The sequence below is a fragment of the Rattus rattus genome, chromosome 16, assembly GCF_011064425.1.
Source record: "Rattus rattus isolate New Zealand chromosome 16, Rrattus_CSIRO_v1, whole genome shotgun sequence".
NCBI classification, from domain to species: domain Eukaryota; kingdom Metazoa; phylum Chordata; class Mammalia; order Rodentia; family Muridae; genus Rattus; species Rattus rattus.
This window is the reverse complement of record NC_046169.1, coordinates 32102218-32122985: the sequence shown is the minus strand read 5'-3', so window position 1 is coordinate 32122985 and position 20768 is coordinate 32102218. Positions and strand designations below refer to the sequence as shown.

Sequence of the window (20768 nt, the reverse complement as noted above, 5' to 3'; positions counted from 1 at the left end):
TCAGCGAGGGCGGATCCCCCACGGCCCTACCCCGACCCCGGAGAGCGAACGCGGCCCAGTGCTGCGCCCGCTCCTCACGTGTCCCCGATCGGCCCCCGAGCCGTCTCGCGTTCGACTTCCGCCTGACCCTTCCGACTTCCGGTAAAGAGTCCCCCCCGCTCTGTTTCGCATCTCCGCGCCCTCCATGCCGCGTCGCCCCGTACGCGTCCGCGAGCCCGGCTCCCATGCGTCCGTCGACCGACGCCGCTCAGCGGCCCGCGGCAGGCCCCGAGCCGCGCCGCCTGTCGGGCTGGGCTGCGCGGCGCTTCGCTCCCGTGGACGGCGCAGCGCGGCGGGCGGGCGGCGCGGTAGCATATCCCTCCGCCGGCCCTCCCCCGCGCGGCCCCGGCGCCCCTCCCCGCGGGCCGCGCTCGCCGCCCTGCGCCTCAGACTGTTTTGGTAGCAACGGCAACGGCGCGTCCCGGCCCGGCTCCCGGCGGCTGTTCGGTGTCTGCGGGCCTCCCCGCCCCTTCGTCGTCGTCCTGCTGCCTCTGGCACCCGCGACCGCGCCAGCCCGCGCCTGCCCGCTCGGCGTCCGCGCGTCCCCGCCGCGCCCGGCGTCTCCTCAGCGCGCCCGGCTCCCCGGCTGTCCCCGCCCGGCGTGCGAGCCGGTGTATGGGGGGCCGCTCACCATGTCGCTGAAGCCGCAGCCGCAGCCGCCCGCGCCCGCCAGTGGCCGCAAGCCCGGCGGCGGCCTGCTCTCGTCGCCCGGCGCCGCGCCGGCCTCGGCCGCGTCGACCTCTTCTTCCGTGGTGCCGGCCCCTGCCGCGCCGGTGGCGTCTTCCTCGGCGGTCGCGGGCGGCGGGCGTCCCGGCCTGGGCAGGTGGGTGTCGGCTCCCCAGCCCCCTCCGCGCCCGCCTGGCCGATCCCGCGCCGCTCGTCCCCTCCCCCGCCTCGCCCCGTGACCGGCCGGCGTAGCGATGGGCCGGGGGCCCGCGGAGGGGCGGGAGGCGCCGGCAGATTCTTCGGGCTTCTCAGGCCGTGTCCAGCCTCCCGCACCATCGCGTCCCCTCCCCCCAGACGGCCAAGATGGACGGCCCGGGCGGCCCCCTGCCCCTCGCGTGTGTGCAAGGGGCGATTGGTCTCCCCGCCCCACCCCCTTGCTGCGTCCCCTGCCCGTGATGGAAGAGCGGCTGAGCCAGGGTGCAGGTCGCAGGGGGACCCTCTCCTGAAATGAGCCTCTTTGCTGGGTGGGGAGTCGGGAGGGAGGAGGGGAGATTGAGGCCCAGCCGCCCCAGGTAGGGTCAGCCGGGTGTCCTGCATATTCCCGCCCCGCAGACCGTGGGAAGGTGGGCGACCGAGGCGAGGTGGGTGGCCAGCGGCCTTGCGCACCATCCCCCTTTAGATCTGGGGCGGCGGGGTTCCCGCAGCGGGCTGTCCTCCCCCAGCTGGGGAAGGGGTGGGAGTGCCCGGCTCCCTCCAGGCCCGCCTCCCTCCTTCCCCGCAAGGTCCCCTGCGCGCGGGTGGTGGCCGATCCGCATTGCTGTTTCTCGTCCGCGGAGCAGAAGGCGCCTTTGAATAGAGGTGGGCGAGGGCCGGACTCGCGAGGTGGGTTGGCGGCGGGCACCGGACACGCAGCGCATTTTCCCTCCCAACCCCCGTCCCAGTTCCTGAAATTTTTAGGGGTGAGGAGCCTCCACAGAGGAGTTGGTGCGGGTCCCGAAGGCAACGACGCGAGTGTTGGCTTGCGCCCTCGGCCCCCTTTCCCCTTCCCTGGGCCCGATTTCGTTGGTAGGAGCTGGAGGAGGCTGGGTGCTGTCCTGTGTGACTGGGCTTGACTCTGGAGGGTGTGTGCGCGCGGGGGTGGGGAGGGGTGGGGGTGCTTGTCAGTTCGTATTTCACGAACTAAGAAAATGCTTAGTGTTAAAACGGAGAGGCAAATGCCAATAGACTCCATTCCATTGTGGCCGGTGTCCTTAACTTGGGAAACGCCGCCGCCAGAGCTTACCAAGGGCATGCAAGTCCATTTCCCCTGTGCCCCTGTGTAACAGGCACTACTGTGCCTCCCTCTGGCCTAGGCCTGGCTGGCAGGGCCTCCTTAAATAGACATCCAGGACTTAGGAGGTGGGCAAGGGGAGTTTTCTTGTTTGGAGTTTTCTTAGCCCCATTGTCCAGCTGTCCATTTCCAGAGAGTTCCTGTACAGCAGAAGTTAACCCGCAGGGTGAATCAGAGCCGGGTTTTAAGGAGTTCTTCTGGGAACAGTATGTGTTTTACTTTATTCCCCCACACTCCCAATTTTCCCAAGCATGAGGCCTTTCAAACCCTGCTTAACCCGCCTCGTTCAAATTAAACCATCATTCTATTTCCACAGTTCTGTGAAGTTAGGGTTTGTAACTTGAGTTTCTTTTCCGTCCTTGACTTTTAGTGAAAAACGAAAAAATATTTAAATTTAACTTTAAGGATGCATGTTTTTCTTTGCTTTTTTCATGTTTTAATCTTTGGTTCTCAGGAAGTGGTACGCATTTACGTTTTGTTCAAATACAGATTAAAGTTCCTGAGCCTCGCTCACTCTGTAGGCTTAAACATTAGACTGTGGCTGGCTGGACTCCACAGGGAGGGGCAGGGTATTAGGACCCCTGTCAGTCTCTGCTTTTGAGGCTCTGCAAAAGGGAAGGGCATTTAGAGCCTTCCCTGCTTTAAGTTCTCTTACTTGGCGCATAGGTTTCTTTTTAAATTTCCTTCGTCCAATGACTGTGCTCAGAATGGGTACTTTTGTTCTGTCCAGAACCTTGGTTAACGCCATCCTCCTGTTCTTACTCTCCTCGGGGTTGTAAATCCATTGTAACTTGTAGAGTTTTGCTTGGGTTTGTGTGTGTCATTTTAAGGTAGGGCTGGCAGCATGGCTGTGGAAGGGCTATGTAGCATCGGGGTGGTGGGGTGGCTCAGTGGCCCTTGCGGCCAGGCTTGTCAACCAGGATTCCCACACCTCTGCTGCCACAGCAGGAAGCAACTGACTCCTGCTGCAGGTTGTCCTCTGACCTCCACACCTGCCAGGGCCTGTCCCCTCCTCCACAATAAATACACTTGAAAAGTGGCGTTGATGTTGTCATGTTTGAATTAGCAAAATGCACTTTACTGCCGCCTTAAGCACTGTTTCCTTTCTGGACCCTCCCCAACCTGGAACCCCAACCCAGGCCTTGTTTTTGCTCGAAAAGGATTTTGCTACTCAGCCAGCCTGGATCTGACTTGATTTTTGTGTGAACAGAATTTTGTGTGATTTTTGAGAACAGTTTTTTCTCATCATCACTTAGAGGCCACTTTCTTAGAAAAGAACCGTATGTGATCACTTTTTAAAAATCTTACCACAGTTGCACCCGAATCTACTTACTCTTGACTTTGACCTTTCGTGACGTTGTGCTCATGTGTGATGCAGCCTTCTTCCCCTTTAATCTGGTGACTTTCTTTTTTTAATAACTTATGCACTGAGCTAAGTTTCTACTCAACGGCTGGGGCTTTGCTCTTTGTGTTTGTGTTTTGTAGCGGTGGTGAGGTGAACTTCTTCACTAGAAGCTTTTTGCTTCATCCTGATTTTTCCCTAGAGAAAGTGCCCAGGAGTGGTTTCAGTAGGTCAAGGACTCTAAGGTTTTGAGTCTCTCTCTCACAAGCTATGCCATGTTATTTCTCAGAAGGCTCAGTGGGTTCTGGAGCCAAGAAGGCAGCTCTTCAGGGGTGGGCTCTATGTACTTGTTGGATGCTGTGGGGGAATGTTGCGTGCAACATCAGGGTCCCTCACAGACATGGCTTTCCTGTGTTTCCTGGTCATGGCTGTCTTTAGATTTATTTTTATATATGTAAGTGCTTTGCCCGTTTGCATGGTAAGTACACTGTATGCACGTCCAGTGTCCACAGAGGCCAGAAGAGGGCCCTGCATTCCCTAGAACTGGAGTTACAGACATCTGTGAACACCGTGTGGCTGCTGGAATCTCTGGGTCCTCTGCAAGAGTAGCCAGTGTTCTTCACCCCTGAGGCATTCATCCTGTCCCTCTTATTTCTTTTTGGATTTTCAGATTGTTTTTCTGTATATGAGTGTTATGTGTGCATATTAAAAGTGCCTGGTGCCCACAGAGGCCAGAAGTGGTCTCTGGATCCCTGGGATGGAGTCAGGGAGAGTTGTGAGGCCACCATGCAGGGCCAGGTTCCTCTGCAAGAGCAACAAATGCCAGGCCTGGTGCCACACGCCTTTCATCCCAGCACTAGAGATGGGCAAGTGGATCTTTGGGGCTCGAGGTCAGCCTGGTCTCTGTAAGGAGTAGACTTATAAGTGCTCTTAACCACTTCAGCCCTTGTATTTGAGTTTTACTTGAGCTTTTACTCAGACTGTATGTGAAGACACTTTGGAGCCTGTAGTGTACACTGCCAGTGCAGATCCAGGATTTCTGAAGGAACTGTTCTAAAACTTTCAGGCTGTTCAAAAAAACTGTTAGACATTTTGTGTTATTAGCTGTTAGTTTATGATCACTTTTGGGGAAAACAAGTTAGCTGGTGGTGAAGTGTGTGGTAGGATTAGCTGAAGGAGGTTGAGGCAGGAGGAGGATCATGAGTTACAGGCCAGCTTGGGCTATACACATTTACAGTTTGGAGGTGATGTACTCCTTTGATTCTAACGTTGGGGAAGCAAAGACAGGTAGCCTGTTGTACAGAACAGCCAGGGCTACACAGAGAAACCCTGTCTTGGAAAAAAACCAATTTGTTGTGCATATCTCTTGTCTGTCTGGTGCCTATGGAAGTCAGAGAGGAGGTCAGATGCCCTAGAACTGTAGTTAGGGTGGTCAAGGGATGCTGGGAACTGAACACAGGTCCTCTGCAAGGGCAGACAGTGCTCTTAACCGCTGAGCCACCTGGCCACAACCAAGCATGTATTTATTTTTTTGAGTTCAGCTTTGTTCTTGAATAGCAGGGGAGAATGACCTTGAACTTTTGGTCTGACTCCCTAGCCCCCCACCCGGCTGTTGGAATTGTAGGTGTGCACCTCGTTTATGCAGTGCTGGGGTGGTCATTCAGGCTTATCTGCATGCTGGGCACACATTGTACCAACGTAGTTGCATCCTATTTGGTGAATCATGGGTTACTTCATAGAGAGGGTTTAGTGGTGTGATGGACAGCATCCACTTTGCTTTCTTTTAAAATTTATTTTATGTATATGGGTACACTGTCACTGTCTTCAGACACACCAGAAGAGGGCATCAGATCTCTTACAGATGGTTTTGAGCCACCATGTGGTTGCTGGGAATTGAACTCAGGACCTCAGGAAGAACAGTCGATGCTCTTAACCACTGAGCCATCTCTCCAGCCCTTGTTTGCTTTCGTTGTTTTGAGACAAAACTCTCACTATTTGTAGCCTTGGGCTTCAAGGCATGTGCCACTCCTGGCTTATAGGTTAGACATCTTTTTAAAATTACTTTTTAAGATTTATGTGTGTATGTGTGACCTTGTGTGCTTGTGTATCACATGTGTGCAGGAGTCCTGAGGAAACCAGACAAGGGCACTGAATCCCCTAGAATTGGAGAGAGAGGCAGTTGTGAGCTGCTGTGTGGATACTGTGAACTGAACCTGGGTTTTCTGGGAGCTGGGTAAGCACTCTTAATGAAGGAGTCAGCTCTCAAGTCTGACTTGTAGCCTTTGTTGTTGTTTTTGTATTCTCTTTCAGACAGGATATCTTACACATTTCTCACAGTCCTGGTTGTCACTGTGTAGTCCAGGCTGGTCTCTTAACTCACAGAGATCTACCTGTCTCTGCCTGCTGAGTGCTGGGATTAAAGACAGGCACTATCAAGCCTGGTTTAGTTTTGGGTTTCTTTGTTGTTGCTGTTTGAGACAGGGTTTCTCCTTGTAATAGCCCTGGCTGTCCTGCAACTTGCTTTGTAGACCAGGCTGGCCTCCAAGAGATACGCCTGCTTCTGCCTCCTGAGTGCTGGGATTAGAGGCCTCTACTGCCCAGCTTGCCTGGGACTCCTTGAACAGGCAGTGTACATCTTCTTGCCTCTGCCTCAGGCACCATGGCAGGCCCCACATCTTTTTTTTAAATGTAGCCTAGGCTGGCCTTGCTTCAGCCTCACAAGCACTTTTGGGATTTCAGGTGTGTGTACCACCATCCCTACACTTCTCATTTTAAACACTTTACTTTAAAATTATATTTACAGGGCCCAGAGAGATGGTTTAGTGGTTAAGAGTACTGGCTGGGGTTCAGGTCCCAGCACCTACATAACAGCTTGCAACTGTCTGTAACTCCTGTTCCAGGTGCTCTGACACTCTCCCTCACACATGCAGGCACGGCACCAGTATACATAAAATTAAAAATAAATTACATTTTGAAAGAGAGAGAACGTTCTCTGATCTTTCGGCTTTGTTTTTCAGGTTTTTTTTTTTTTTTTTGGCTTCATTCTCTTAAGGCATGCATCTTAGAAATTGTTCATCGCGCTTCCATGTAAATGTCAGAGACATCTCTGTAAGTTCACATCCCCTCAGGTGCTTATAGCACTGTTGAGTATCTATCTGTAAGGTAGTGTTAAGTTCTTGGGTGTACTCATGTCTAAAACAAAGCTAATTGCTCTCCTGGAGTTCACATTCCTCTTTTGAGCCTTGACGTGTGTCCCTGTGTGGCCTGGACTGTCCCATGTCAGCCCTGCCTTTCTGGGATTGCATGTGTGGACCGCCACACCTATTTTGCCTTAACTGAGAGGCAGGCAGCATTAAACAACACAACTGTGGACTGGGATTAGAGGAAGCAGATTAAGGGCATAGAGAGTTTGAGGAAGGGGATGGATGCAAGTTTAAGTGGATTAGAGGAGCCTCCTTGTAGAGGTAACAGGTCAGATCCTTCACCCTTAAATCTTAGTTGCAATTCATAAGGTTAAAACTGGCTCATTTTGTCATCTTCTGAAGGGGTATTGATAGTCGTTTGATTATGCCAATCTGAAGTTAGCAAAAATTAATATTTAGGTCATTAGCAATAAACTGCTAAAGTCTGCTAATACAAAAGAAAGACATTTTTGCTTTTGGACTTTTTTTTAAAAAAAGATTTATTTATTTAATGTATACGAGTACACTGCAGCTGTCTTCAGACACCAGAGGGAGCATTGGATCCCATTACAGATGGTTGTGAGCCACCATGTGGTTGCTGGGAACTGAACTCAGGACCTCTGGAAGAACAGTTAGTGTTCTTAACTGCTGAGCCATCTCTCTAGCCCTCTTTTTGTACTTAGCTATTTTACTGGATTTATCCAAATGGATATTAGTTATCTGTGTTTGAAAAAAAAAATGCTGGGGCTGCTTTGAGTTCTGCATGCTGAAGTCTGGCATAGAAACATTTATGGGGTCAGGCATGGTGTTCTTGCTTTGTCTAGATGTGAACTTGTGGTTTTTGTTTCTCTAATTAAACAGTTGCCGTTTTACCCAGGGGATGGAAACTCACCATCCTGATTAAGAGCCATGTGATGCAGATTTAAAGAACATCTCATTCTTTTTATTCTAAACAGCTTCAGCTGTATTGGAACGTCATTCTAGTATAGCACCGTGTGCATGCACACACACTGCCTTTAGAGACTTTTTCCTTGAATCGTAATGTTCTATTTTGGCTAGGTAGAAATTGCTTTTAGTATTATGTAGTGTTGAGCGGGTAGGGAAGTCTATTTTTATAGTTATTTGAAGTGATGGTGACAGCTTCAGTGGAGATGTAAATGGAATGTATTAGCAGGCTAACCTGCTGGAGCTTCTGAATTGGAGATGCATGGGGAGGGCGGAGCTCAGCGGTGGAGGGTTTGCCTAGTACTCAAGAGGCCCTCGATTGAATCCCAGGTTCTGTCAACAAGAACAACAAACAGCAACATTGATTTGAAGTTGCCTTGAAAAAAAAAATTGAAAATGACATGGGTGAGTGAGTTTGAGGACAGCCTGGTGTACATAGCGAATTCCCAGCCTGCTGGGGCTGCATAGCTAGACCCTGTCTCAGAAAGGTGGGGTGGGGCGAGTGAGTGTGGGAGTAGGGATGAAGTGCCTGGTGTGTTGGGGGCGTCGGAGGTCATCGCTGTCAGGGTGCAGTTGCCTGTTGAGGAGTGTGAGCTGAACAAGCCCAGTGCTGCTCACTGGCCGCTGCTTGCTTAGCTGTCACACAGAGAGTGCTTTCAGGAAGCTGCCCGGAGTTGGTGCTGGTGAAGACTAGAACTATAAGGACACTTTTGGATCCATATCTTAAAACTAGTGTCACATATGATGGCAATGTGATTTATTTAGGGACAGACAGGGCCTTACTTTTCCTAGGCTTGTCTTGAATCTGTGGTTCTGTTTGGTTTCCTGACTGTGCGGATCATAGGCAGGAGCCATCAGACTAAATGCTCTTAAAGTGGAAGAGCCTCATACCTTTGAGCAGAGTGTGCTGCACCTCTTCATGAGGACCTGTGTCTTGAAGCACACATTTAGTTCTATAGGTGGTTGTGCCGCAGCTGTCTTCCTGTTTAAAACAATCGAGATCCTATAATTTGTTTATAAGCCATGTCTGTCCAGTGTTTGGAAAAACAGACTTGTGAGATATGGTGTATAATAGGGATATGTATGGGACATAGTCTGTGACAGAGGTGAACACTGTCCTAGAGTGCAGAACAGACTTATTTGTGAGATAAGGAAGCTGAGTATTCACTTATAAATGGGTTTGATTTTTGTTTTCTCATTGGAAGTTTTAGGGTACTTCCAGAAAAGCAAAATACTGACAGGTGTGTTGATGCATGCTTTTAATTCTTGGATTCCAGAGACAGGCAAGCAGTCTTTTTATTTAAAGGCTAATCCGAGTTCTAGGCCAGCTACATAAAGAGAATCTCGATAAATAAAGTCTCACTGGGATGCAAAGTAGAATACTGAAAGTTTTTCTTTTCCTTTATTAAGATAGCCACCATCACAGCCTCATATATGATACTGATAGAGATGTGGTACGTAGATTTTTTGTCCCCAAGGTAAGGTTCCCTGGGTAGCCTTGGCTGTACTGGACTCACAGATCTGTCTGCCTCTGCCTCCTAGCTGTCAGGGTTTTTTTTTTTTTTTTTTTTTTTTATTTATTTTGGAGCTGGGGACCGAACCCAGGGCCTTGCGGTTGCTAGGTAAGCGCTCTGCCACTGAGCTAAATCCCCAACCCCAGGGTTTTTATTTTATACTTAAACATATCTTCAGATTATTTTATGCTGCTGAGTGTTTACGTGCATGTGTGTATATGCACCATGGTCATGCATGCCTGTGTCCTTTGGAGGTCAGAGGAGTGGAGATACATAGCCACTGTGTGGATGCTGGGCACTGAATTGTGTGCTTTCTGAAAGAACAGTCAGTGCTTTTTACCACTGAGTCAGTTTTCCAGCCTCTTGTTTTAATTTTTTAGTGATGTGATACCTTTGCGTTTCTGGGAGAAATGTGCATGAATGCAGTTTTCCTGGAGGCCAGAAGATGGTGTCAGGTCCCCTGGAGCTGAAGTCTTAGGCTGTGAGTTGATCAACCTGGGTGCTGGGAGTTAAACTTAGGTCCTCTGCAAGAGCACTAGGTCCTCCTAACTGTTGAGCCGTCTCTCCGGCTTCATAGATTAGATTTTGAGTTCAGTAGTTTGTATCTTAAAGAATTTTTTTTCTTGAGATGATAGAATTTTAGAGTGTGAAAAAAGAAGCAGAAGAAAAATCTTTCAAAATAGAACTAACTTTGCAGCCTTGGGAGATTAGGTGGCCTGCCAAAAGCAACCTTCGTTGATTTTTATTCTGCCCCTCCCTTCCGTAAGTGCAGACAACAAGATGGCGGGAGGGCTGTGCGTGCAGCTCCCTAGAGCAGTCCTCACCCAGCTCTTTCCTGTTGGGCTCTGGGTTAGACCCCTACCCAGCACCACAGAGAACAAGACAAAAGGCAAAGCCGAGATTTGAGTTTGGCTCACATAGTAAGTTCCTTAATTGTTTTTAGTTTGTATAATTCTGCATAAATGTAATGTGAAATCTGCTTGAATGTTTGCTTTTTAAAGGGCAGCGTCTCACACATTCTAGGCTGGCCTTAAACTTGGCTGTAGCTCAGGGAAAGGTTTTTTTCCAGTGCTGAACATTGAACCCAAGGCCTTGTATGTATCAGACATGCATCACACTCCTTAACTTCCTGCATAGTTTAATTTAAAACAAAACAAACAAAACAAAAGACACAAAATACTTAGCTTTCAGGTTGCCAGTGAATCAAAAGGTAGACCTTTGAGAGGCCGGTGTCATTGAGAGCAGTGGGAAACTGTGAGATGTGGGTGAGAAACTGTGGGGTTGTAGTCAGTCAGGAGGCCCTAGAAAGCACACCCTGCGGGGTGTTTTGACTGAGTGGATGACCTGGTCCATAGGCCCTAGGGCAGTACTGCCTTATTGCACAGTGTAGTTAACATGCTCACAGTGGTGACTCATAAGGTTAAATTATTTTTAATAGCTTTCAAAGAATTTTTCAAACTGCAGGTCATTACTGATTAGATTATGAAGTCACTTTAAAGTGTTTTTGGGTTGGGGATTTAGCTCAGTGGTAGAGCGCTTGCTTAGCGAGCGCAAGGCCCTAGGTTCGGTCCCCAGCTCCGGGAAAAAAAGAAAAGGAAAAAAAAAAAAAAAGGAGTAAAGTGTTTTTGGTCGAGGTGGGGGTATTCCTCGCTACTAGCTCTGGTTAGGGTGCAGTTTGCTATGTAGACAAGGCTGGCCTCTGACAGATGTGCCTGCCTCTGCCACCCTAGTGCTGGAATTAAAGGTATGTGCCAGAACATCCGGCCCTACATTTTTGTAACTCCCTGAGACCAGTTAGTGCTGTCTGTTGAGGTGTGAGCGTATACTGGTTTGCTCGTGTATAGGTCTTGTGCAAGTGATTGTAGCTGCAGTCATCTCGTGAGTGTTCAGAAGACAGCATTTGAAACACTCCTCCCCAGCCCGTGCTTTGTAACTTCTTTCTGCCTCTTATCTCATGATGTTGCTTGAAGCCCGAGGCCAGGTGTGTTGATCTAGGTGTCCTACTTAGGGCCAAGCACTCAACACGCACTTATTCTCAGCTTCTGACCAGGTATGGGTCTGGGGTAACTACTGGGCACTGCAGAAAGAACACTTTGCTGCCAAGGTTGAGCGTAGCTCTGACCCCTGGGTATAAGCTGCAGTGTTTAAAAGGCGGTTGGCCCACAGTCCCTGGCAGGACCACACAGCTGCATTGCATTGTGTGGCTCTGCCCTCCTGAGCCGATGGCTTTGATGACATCATCACAGTGTGTGGAGGCTTCAGGTGCAGTAGTTGAACTGGAGACTGGATTCACTTCCTCCTAACGCAGTTAAGCTGTCTCAGGCTGCAGCTTTGTTGTTTGATTGTATCTCCTGGCCCAGAGAAGGTGACTGGCCGTTTGCATGAGGACTCAGTTTCTGTGTCTCTAAAGGTGTGTCTTATACTTTTAGGAAGAAGCACAAGTAGGGTGGGGTATAGGTCTGTGGTGGAGTGCATGCTCTGCCTTCATGCCTGGCACCCCACACACAGTGAGGCATTGAACTCTTTACCTTTTATCTTGTCAGTTCTTTCCTGGCTCTCCACTTAACACCATTCAGATTTGAAGCTGGAAGGTTCTGGTGGTTTTCAGTACTCAGTCTACTTACAGGTGAAGAAACTAAAGCCAATGATATTTACCAAGTTTCATCTTTGGCTGTGTAACTGCCACTAGAATTAGGTTCACCCCTACTCCAACCCTCAAAAACCCCTACTTAATGAGTCAGGCTACTCCAGGCCTCACATGGTGAGCCTGTGCTCTGCTGTAGCGCCACACCTGGGCTCCAACCCCTCCTCCAGCACATGTTTCTTAGCATGCCCCCTGCTTTTCTGAGTTGTCCTGCGTTCTCCAGAGCCTTAGAAATCAGAAATCATCACAGCCACCTTCTGTGGAGAGACTATTAGTGGGGCTCAGTCTTGCCAGAGTCAAGTCCACACTATTGTCTGTGGTAGTAAGTCCCTCCATAGGTGGAGCACACAGTATTCATTTGGCGTGAGGTAAAGCCTGCTGCTCTTCATTTACCTTCTTAAATATAGTCTTCATAGGCTCAACCGAGTTGAGTTACACAGTCTTATTGAAGGAAAAGGGCCTTGCCTGTGTTCTCGCAGCTTCAGGGAGGTACAGTTCAAGTGGCATCAGGACCCAGTGCCTTGCATTAATGTCTGGGGGCTTCAGTTTAACCGTGAATGGTGAGATAGGAGCAAACTTATAACTGCAGAATAAGCGGGTTAATGCCACCAGCCACCAACAGATAGGTGGCTGTGCTGCTAATGATCAAATTCAGTCACCACACCCACCACTGTTATTTCAAAAATGTCTGTGTGCTTGAGCTCAGCTTATTGTCAGTGTCATTCAAGTGTAGCAGCAGCAGCAGAGTGCACACTGCAGTGGCACACACTGATGGTGTTATAGAAGGGAGCAGTTAGGGCTGGAGAGATGGCTCAGCGGTTAAGAGCACTGACTGCTCTTCCAGAGGTCCTGAGTTCAAATCCCAGCAACCACATGGTGGCTCACAACCATCTGTGATGGGATCTGATGCCCTCTTCTGGTGTGTCTGAGGACAGCCGTAGTGTACTTATATATAATAAATAAATAAATCTTTAAAAAAAAAAAAAAGAAGGGAGCAGTTAATGCTGCGAATGTCAGATTAAAAAAAATAATAAGTTTTTAATTTTTTTGAGACAGGCCTATGAAGCCCTGGCTGTCTTGGAACCTGTTGTGTAGACCAGGCTGGCCCCAAATTTACAGAAATCCTTCTACTTCTCCCTCCCTAGTGTAAAAAGATTAAAACATTTTTTTATTTGTGCGTGCCCGCGCGTGCGTGTGTGTGTGTGTGTACGTGTGTACGTACGTGTATGTACCACTGGAGTCCAGAAGAGGATATCGCATCCCCTGGCAGTTGTGAGCCACTTGATGTGTGTGAGTTCTGGGAATTGAACTCCGGTCCTTTGCAGGAGCAGCTAGTGCTCTTAAACTGCGGGGTCATCTTTGTCACCCCAAAAGTCATATTTAAATAGTGGGCAATGACATAATTGATGGTGAAAGGGAAGAATGTTGGAGAGCCAATCAGATTCTCTGTTTTGAGGCAGGGACTTTTTTTTTTTTTTGTTCTTTTTTTCGGAGCTGGGGACCCGAATCCCAGGGCCTTGGGCCTTCTAGGCAAGCGCTCTCACCACTGAGCTAAATCCCCAACCCGAGGCAGGGACTCTTAACTCTGGTTTCTTTAGACTCCTGGTAATTGTTCCCGCTCACCCTCCCCATTGCTGCGATTACAGGTGTGAGCCACCAGGCCGATGGAGCTTTTAAATAATACTCCCCTTGCCTCCAGTGCTGGGGACAGGGACCAGAGGATGTGCCTCCACCTTGCAGTGTTGACTGAATGTAGCTGCTGTGACTGCTGACGTGTTACCCACCTAGTGTATGAGCTGCTACTTCTGGTTTCTCTGCCAGCCCTTTGTGTGCTAACCCTTAGCTTAATTTAGTAAAGGTAGCTGTGCAGTGGTATTCTAGTGCATTTCTCTGGAGAGATGACTCTGTGTTTCAGAGTACTGGTTCCTCTTCCAGAGGACCTGGATTTAATGCCTAGCGTATACATGGTGGCTCACAACTGTCTGTAATTCCAGTCACAGAGGATCCAATACCAGTACCCTCTTCTGGCCTACTCGGGTCGCTTAGAGTGTATGGGTGATGTTTGTAGGCCATGTACAAATTTACTTCCACTTTGTGTGTGTGTGTATGTATGTGTGTGCGCATGTGCATGTGTGCATGTGCATCTCAGGGCTAGAACTTAAGTTGTGAATCTTGGTGGCCCTAGGTTTGCTTTGTTTTGTTTTCCACTCAGCTGGACTCTGTTCCAGGGAGTAGTCCTGACCAAAGTCTGTTAGTATTCAATAAAGCTTGCTTCAAATTTGGCTTATAAAAAGTTTTGGGAGGTAGAGGCAGGTGGATCTCTGTGAGTTCGAGGCCAGCTTAATCTACAAAGCAGGTTTCTGGGATGCCAGGATTGGTACACAGAGAAATCCTGTCTTGGAAAAAAAGCCTTATTCTGTAGCTCAAGCAGGTCTTGCTTGAACAGTGGTCATGAGGTGCTGTATCTGATAGTACATGGGGTTTTACAAAGTTGAATGTAAGTTAAAAGAACAGGTTTAAAGGGTGTTTACACTAGCTTTTATTGTGCAGTTACCTTTATTGACATTCTATGGGTTTGTGTGTGTGTGTGTTGGGGATGAGGGTTGGGTATTTGTAGGCCAGAGACTGATGTTGGCTGACATTGCCTCTCATTGAGCCTAGAGCTAACCAGTTGGTTGGACTGGTTGGCTGGTGAGTTCTGGGGATCTGCCGTTCTGTTCCCTCGGTACTGGATATACAGATTGATGCCACTGTGCCTGGCTTTTGGCTTTTATGTGGTGCTAGGTATCAGGAACCAGGCCCATATATTTTGTGGCAAGCACTTTATCTAGTGAAAACAAACTCGCTCCCTAGCTCGTCTTTGGTTTGTGTTGGGGTCAAGGAGGGAGAATGAATAGCATTTAGAGTTTGTCCAGCTCTAAAGAGTTTCTTTCGGGCCAGGTGTTGGTATACATCTTTAATCTCAGCATTCAGGAGGCAGAGGCAGGCAGATCTGGCCAACCTGGTCTACAGAGTTTCAGGATAGACAAGGATACATGGAGAAATCCTGTTTGGACAAAACAAAACAAAACAAAACAAAAGAGATTCTATGTTGCTAGCAGTATATTACATTAAGAATGTCTTTAGTGTACAGTGTATGTGCACACGTGTGTGCCAACAGGGCACGTTCAGTGTCCAGCTCTTTATCTCTTGTACTCCTTTGAGGCTAGGCCCTCAGGAAACCTGGAGCTAGGCTGTCAGTGAACGATCTCCAGTGACCTCCTTTGAATAGTGATGGGGTTGCAGGTGTCTAGCTCTGTAGAAATCAGTGTTGTAGACTGACTAGTAAATCATCTCCCAACCTCTCAAAAGTTTTGTGAGAATGCCTCTTTGGGCTTAAAAACGTTTTTTTTAGACAGGGTCTAAACTAGCCCTGGCTAGTTTCCCCTGCCTACAGAGTTCCCCTACCTCTGCCTCCTGAGTGTTGGGATCCACAGTCTATGCCACCTCACCTGGCTTTCTTTAGGTTTCCTAATCTGTGTTGTTCCACAGGCTTATTAGGGATTTCTTGCCTTGCTACAAATGTTTGTTGAGTCCCTTTAGTGAATTTCTGTCCGTTATGCTTTTCAACTTGAAAAGTTTTCTCCTTTTTAAGAAATTATGCATGTTTCTGTGTGTGCGCATGTGTGTATGTGTGCGTGCCTGTGTGTTTGGCTGGGCCCCTAGATGGCTGAAAGGGTATTGGATCCCTTGGAGGTGGAGTTACAGATGGCTGTGAGTTACCAAGTGGATTCTGGGAATTGAACCCAGAGCCTTTTGGAGGGCAGCTTGTGCTACTGCTTAGCCGTCTTTTCAGCCCATGTATTAACCAATTAACCAACCAATTAATTAATGATTATTTATTTATTTTATGGCCGGGTTCTCACTATGGAGCACTGGCTGGCCTTGAACACAACAGCAGTTCTCCAGCCTCTGCCTTCCAAGCACTGGGGTTCAAGGGCTGGATACCTGTTTCCCATGCTGCTCTATTATTATTGTGTGTAGGTGTGTGAGCGAGGGTAGGCAGAAGTGTTTGAAATGCTCAGCACCTGGGTTCAGGCTCAGGTTGGTAGGCTGCACGACAGTTGATTGGAACAGACATCTCACTGCTGCCTGGGGTTTCATTTCTTTTGCCCAAGGCCGTGCATTCCCCAGGTAAGTAAGGGAGTAACACTGAGTGGAAGCCCTGCTGTCTCCAGTGACTTGTCTTTCTGTGGCTTTTTTGATCCTGCGTAGTAAGTGATCACACTGTCCTGTGGCTGGTCCTGTTGGAGCGACTATCTTTAGCGATAGTCAGGGTCTTTCTAGTGTGTGTATCCACCGTGCCCGACGGCCTTTCCTGCCTCGGCCTCCCAAGTCGGGCATTGTAGCTATGCGCCCAACTGCTTTTAGTTTTAGTTTTTAAACTGTACTTTGGGTCACAGAAACAGTTTGTGTTTCCTGTTTCTCTACTTAGTTGGTGAGATCATGATTTCCTAGGCTCTGTAATTTTTTATTGAAAAGTGGGTATTTTAGACAATATCTTATAGCAAGTCTGGTTTTGGGTTGGAGCTGGGGCCACTATTACTATTTACAGTTGGGCAATATTACAAGAGTATAAAGGAGTTGTGTTATTAGAGTCTTAGAGGACTAACCTACAGTGTAATTACATAGCTTGGGGCCCCTGTAGCTCTTAGGCTGTGTAATCTTATGGGACCACTGTACGTGGCTTATGTATGGTGCATCGCTGTGTGCTGACTGCTGAATGGCTACCGTGCAGTCGGCCACTTCACACCTGACTTGTAGCCCTTAGGTCTGCAGTCTGGACCACAGTGGTTGTGTAGGACATCACATTAACTGTCAATGGGATGATACTGGGTTTTGTTTATACACACACACACACACACACACACACACACACACACACACACACACACACAAAATTTGGCATGTATATGTGGATATGTGTACATAGAAGTGTGTAGAGGAGAGCTCATCCTTGGGTCTGCCACCCTGTTTTTTCAACTGTCTCAATGGCCCTGCAATTGAGCTAGGGTATCTACACCACTCATGGTTTTTTGTTTTTGTTTGTGAAGATAGGGACTCTCTACAGACCCCTGGCTGTCCTGAAACTCACCTTGTAGAGCAGGCTGGCCTGGAACTCACACAGATCCAACTGCCTCTGCCTCCTGAGATGAGGGATCAAAGGTGTGGATCAACACGCCCAGCCTGACACCTAGCTTTCTGTACCCAGTGCTGGGAACTGAGCTTAGGTCCTCCTGCTTGCTTGGTGCTGCTCTGGGCCATGACTCCACGTACTGATTGGCCAGATCTGTACCTTCGAAGGGCAGTTCCCGGACTCGGAGTTAGACACTGGTTTTTCAACTGCTTATCTGCCGCCTTCCCACGTGTCCATCAAACCTACTGGAATTGAATTTCTTTTGAGCTCACCAATTTTCTCTTAGTGCCTTTGACCACAAGCTGGATACTTTTAAAGCAGCTTGGATTAATTTTTCTTGTTTTTGAGTCCCCCATATCCAGCCCTGAAGCTCCCTTAGTCACTTTAGTTCTTCACATTCTTTTTGCAGATGGTGTTCGTTCCTTTGGGAAGATGTTGTAAGCTCTCTGACAAATTGTGTAAAATAGCATAACTTGTGTGTGTGTGTGTGTGTGTGTGTGTGAGAGAGAGAGAGAGAGAGAGAGAGAGAGAGTGAGTGAGTGTCAGGGTCGAGACAGGGTTTTATGTAGTCCTGATTATCCTGGAACTCTACAGACCACGATGGCTTCAAACTCAGATTCCCCGCCAAGTGCTAGGATTAAAGTCTTGTGCCACACCTGTCACATAACCATTTTAATCGTCAAATTTTTTACAAAACTTAAATTTTCTGTCTATGGGCGTTTGGCCTGCATGTATGTCTGTGTACTAAGTGCTACGTGTTGCTTGCTGAGCTCTAAGGAAGGTATTGGATCCTGTGGTCCTAGAGTTACAGTTGATAGGTGCCATGTGGCTGCTGGATACTGAACTCAGATTCTCTGAAAGAACAGCCAGTTCTTTCTTTTTTTTAAAAAACTTATTTTGTGTACTCTATTTTGCCTGTATGCATGCCTGTCAGCCATCTCTTACCCACTGAGCCCTGGTTTTATTCACTTGTAAGTGCTGCTACTGGCATTAATTTTAAACAGTTTCCGTGATCACAAAGGAGGTTTGGTGTGCCCGATATGCAGTGGTTCCTTTCCCCCTGTGTTTGGTTCTGGGGATCCTGTTTTGTCTCTGTGACTGTGACTGTCCGCTCTCCATGCAGTTGTGCAGGCTCGCTTTCCTGTTAGCTTGTTTAGTTTAGCATGCTTCGAGAGTCCTTTGTGTTCTAACACACAAGAACTTGAGGGAGTTGAAAGGTTTATTTTTGTTACTTTTTAAAGTTAGTGTGTGTGTTTGTGTGTGTCGGGTCTGTGGGGTATATGCATGTGAGTGTAGGTGCCCATTGAGGCCAGAAGAGGGCACCTTCCCTGGAGCTGGAGTTACAGGCAGCTTGTAAGCTGGGAACTGAACTGAGATCATCCTGTGTTGTCAGACCAGGAAGTACTGAGCTGTCTCTCCAGCTCTGGAGAGTTCTTTCTTTATGATTAATACAGCATTCCGTTGTAAGTGGGCCACATGTTACCCCGTGTCTGCCACTTACCCACCAGTGTGCATTCTAACACTCTTCCCGCGGCGGGTGATACTGCTTGGGTAAACATGGTGTGTAGCTGTCCTCGATGACTCGCTGATTCACTCAGGTTCTGTGATATATGCCCAGAAACAGAACTACTGGATCTCGTGGTCATTCTATTTAAAATTTTCCCAATTACTCTAGTTTGTATTTATTTATTTGATGTAAATAATGCCCTTTACTGATTTCATTGATGTACACAGTGTCTATTGGTCGTTCCCCACTCCCAAAATTTTCTTAACCCGATTCTATTCCTGCTAAACCCCTTTTCCCCAACCAATCCCCCCTCCATTTTTCCTGTCTGTTTGTTGTTTGGCTTTTGGTGACTGCTTACTTTGATGAGAGTTGCTTACATGATTGTAGGTTGGGAGTTACTTATGCAGAAGGGTACTACAGCACTGAAGACAAGACCCTCTGGCAGCTGTTCATTTCCAGTAGAACCCCTCCCCCCAAGATGGGTGGGACCCTAAGATCCCATGTCCTGTCTGTGCTGGGTTATGGGTACGCCCAGTCTTGTGTAGGTAACCCCAACTGCTTAAGTTCTTTAGCACAACTGCTGTGCCTTATCTGTACACTCTGGCCTTAAACTCCCAGCGCCCTTCCTGTCTGGTTCTGTCTGACCGTGGCAGGGGTGATGCACATGGAAGTCTTGTTTCAGGCCTAGCGTGCAGTGGTCACTCATTCTCTGTACTTGGACTAGTTGCTGCCTCTGACCAAGGGATGGACAGAAATATTTACAGAGTAACTTGATACCATGTCCACTTAGAAAAACAGCACTAGCTTGTCTCCATATAGCCTGTAACTCTCCTAGCCGTGGACTCTTGAGTAGCTTTATGGTGTCAGACAGGCATGAATATTCTCCTGTGGAACAGGCCTTACATCCAGTTAGAAAGTGCCCCGCTTACTAAGCGATGCCATTGCTGTAACAGTTGCACACCTTGGTGGATAGGTTGGTGCATGGCTTGTAGGGTTCACTTCAGGGTGAAGATTCTGTTCAGGTTCATATCAGTCTTTCTTCCGGGCAGCTTGTGAGCACCTTCAGGAGCTGTGAAAGCTAGCTAACCAGCAGGGAAGCCCCTGACTCTGTTACAGTGGGCTTTCATTGTCCTGCATCCACAGTATGTGGTGTCTATGTCTCTATTACTAAGAGCTGTAGTGTCTACTTCTGATGGCAACAGAGCGATTGCAAGACCCTGACCAACGACTCTCTGTTTGATTAATGTGGGCGTGTCAGACACACGAGTACATGTGCGCACACACACACACACACACACACACACACACACACACTCACATGCACACACACACTGTGTATGTTTGTGTGCACACAGGCCAGGGGCCTTTGTGGAGCCAGTTCTCACCTTCCACTCCCTTTTATGGATTCCAGGGATGCCTTTATTCACTGATCTGTCTCAACAACTTGTGTGTTTAATGATTTAAGGAGTCACCATGTTAACCAGTGTGGTACTCCATCTTCCCTTCCTACCAGTGGTACACAAGGGCTCTGATTTTCCCACTGCTTTCACCTGCTTGCTAATTTCTGGTGTTTGTTGGAGACAGTGTTGGAAATAATTCACGGCTTCCTGAATGGTAAATATGTCAATTCCTGAGCTACATAAGCTGCCATAATGGGTGTGAAGTGCAATTTCCTAAAAACTAGTGATACTGAGAATGTTTTATTTTTATCTGTTTGAGGCAGGGTCTCATGGAATGCAGACTGTTGTTAAGTTCACTATGTAATAGGGATGGATGTCCCTCCATTCCTGATTCTCTTACTCCACCTCCTGAATTCTGAGTCTACAGGGACAGGCCACTATTTGCTGCTTAAACATCTTCTTATTTTTAGATTAATTTCATGATTTATTTACCTGTATGGGTGTCTGCAGAGGTCAGTAAAGGATGTCTGATCCCCAGAACTGCAATTGTGAGCCATCTGATGTGAGTACTGGGATCTGTCCCCATCCTGGCTCTTTGGAAGAGCATCAGGTGTTCTTTCTTTTTTTTTTTTTTTTTTTTCTTTTTTTCGGAGCTGGGGACTGAACCAGGGCCTTGTGCTTGCTAGGCAAGCGCTCTACCACTGAGCTAAATCCCAACCCCTCATCAGGTGTTCTTAATTGACCTTTGAACATCTATTGATCTGGGTTTTGGTGGTGGTGGTATTTTGGTTTTGTTTGTTTTTTGCTGTTTTTGAACTAGGTTTTTGGTTATATTTTTGTTAGTGAATTATAGAGTTCACACACCACTCCTCCTTAATATTGAATGTTGGCTTGAAGAGGCATATTGCATGTTATCAAAACTGGTGCTAAATTCCTGAGTTCAAGAGCACCTTCTTTTTCAGTCTCCCACACAGCTGAGACTACATCATAAATCACCACCCTAAGGCTGACTCTTCAGTTATG

At 48.1% G+C, this 20768-nt stretch overlaps 1 protein-coding gene across 8 annotated transcripts in view; it reads left to right on the top strand.

The window, feature by feature from the left end:
• Positions 1-209: 209 nt before the first annotated feature.
• Positions 210-20768, top strand: part of Atxn2 (ataxin 2) — a 93895-nt gene continuing 73336 nt past the window's right edge. For 5 of the 8 annotated variants that reach the window (XM_032887105.1, XM_032887102.1, XM_032887104.1 and 2 more), the window contains exon 1: positions 397-862. In XM_032887105.1, coding sequence (XP_032742996.1) covers positions 672-862 — 191 coding nt within the window. In that variant the 5' untranslated portion in view covers positions 397-671. Of the gene's footprint in view, positions 863-1259; positions 1564-20768 lie in introns of those variants that run through there. The other 3 variants (XM_032887100.1, XM_032887107.1, XM_032887106.1) reach the window with 3 other exon arrangements.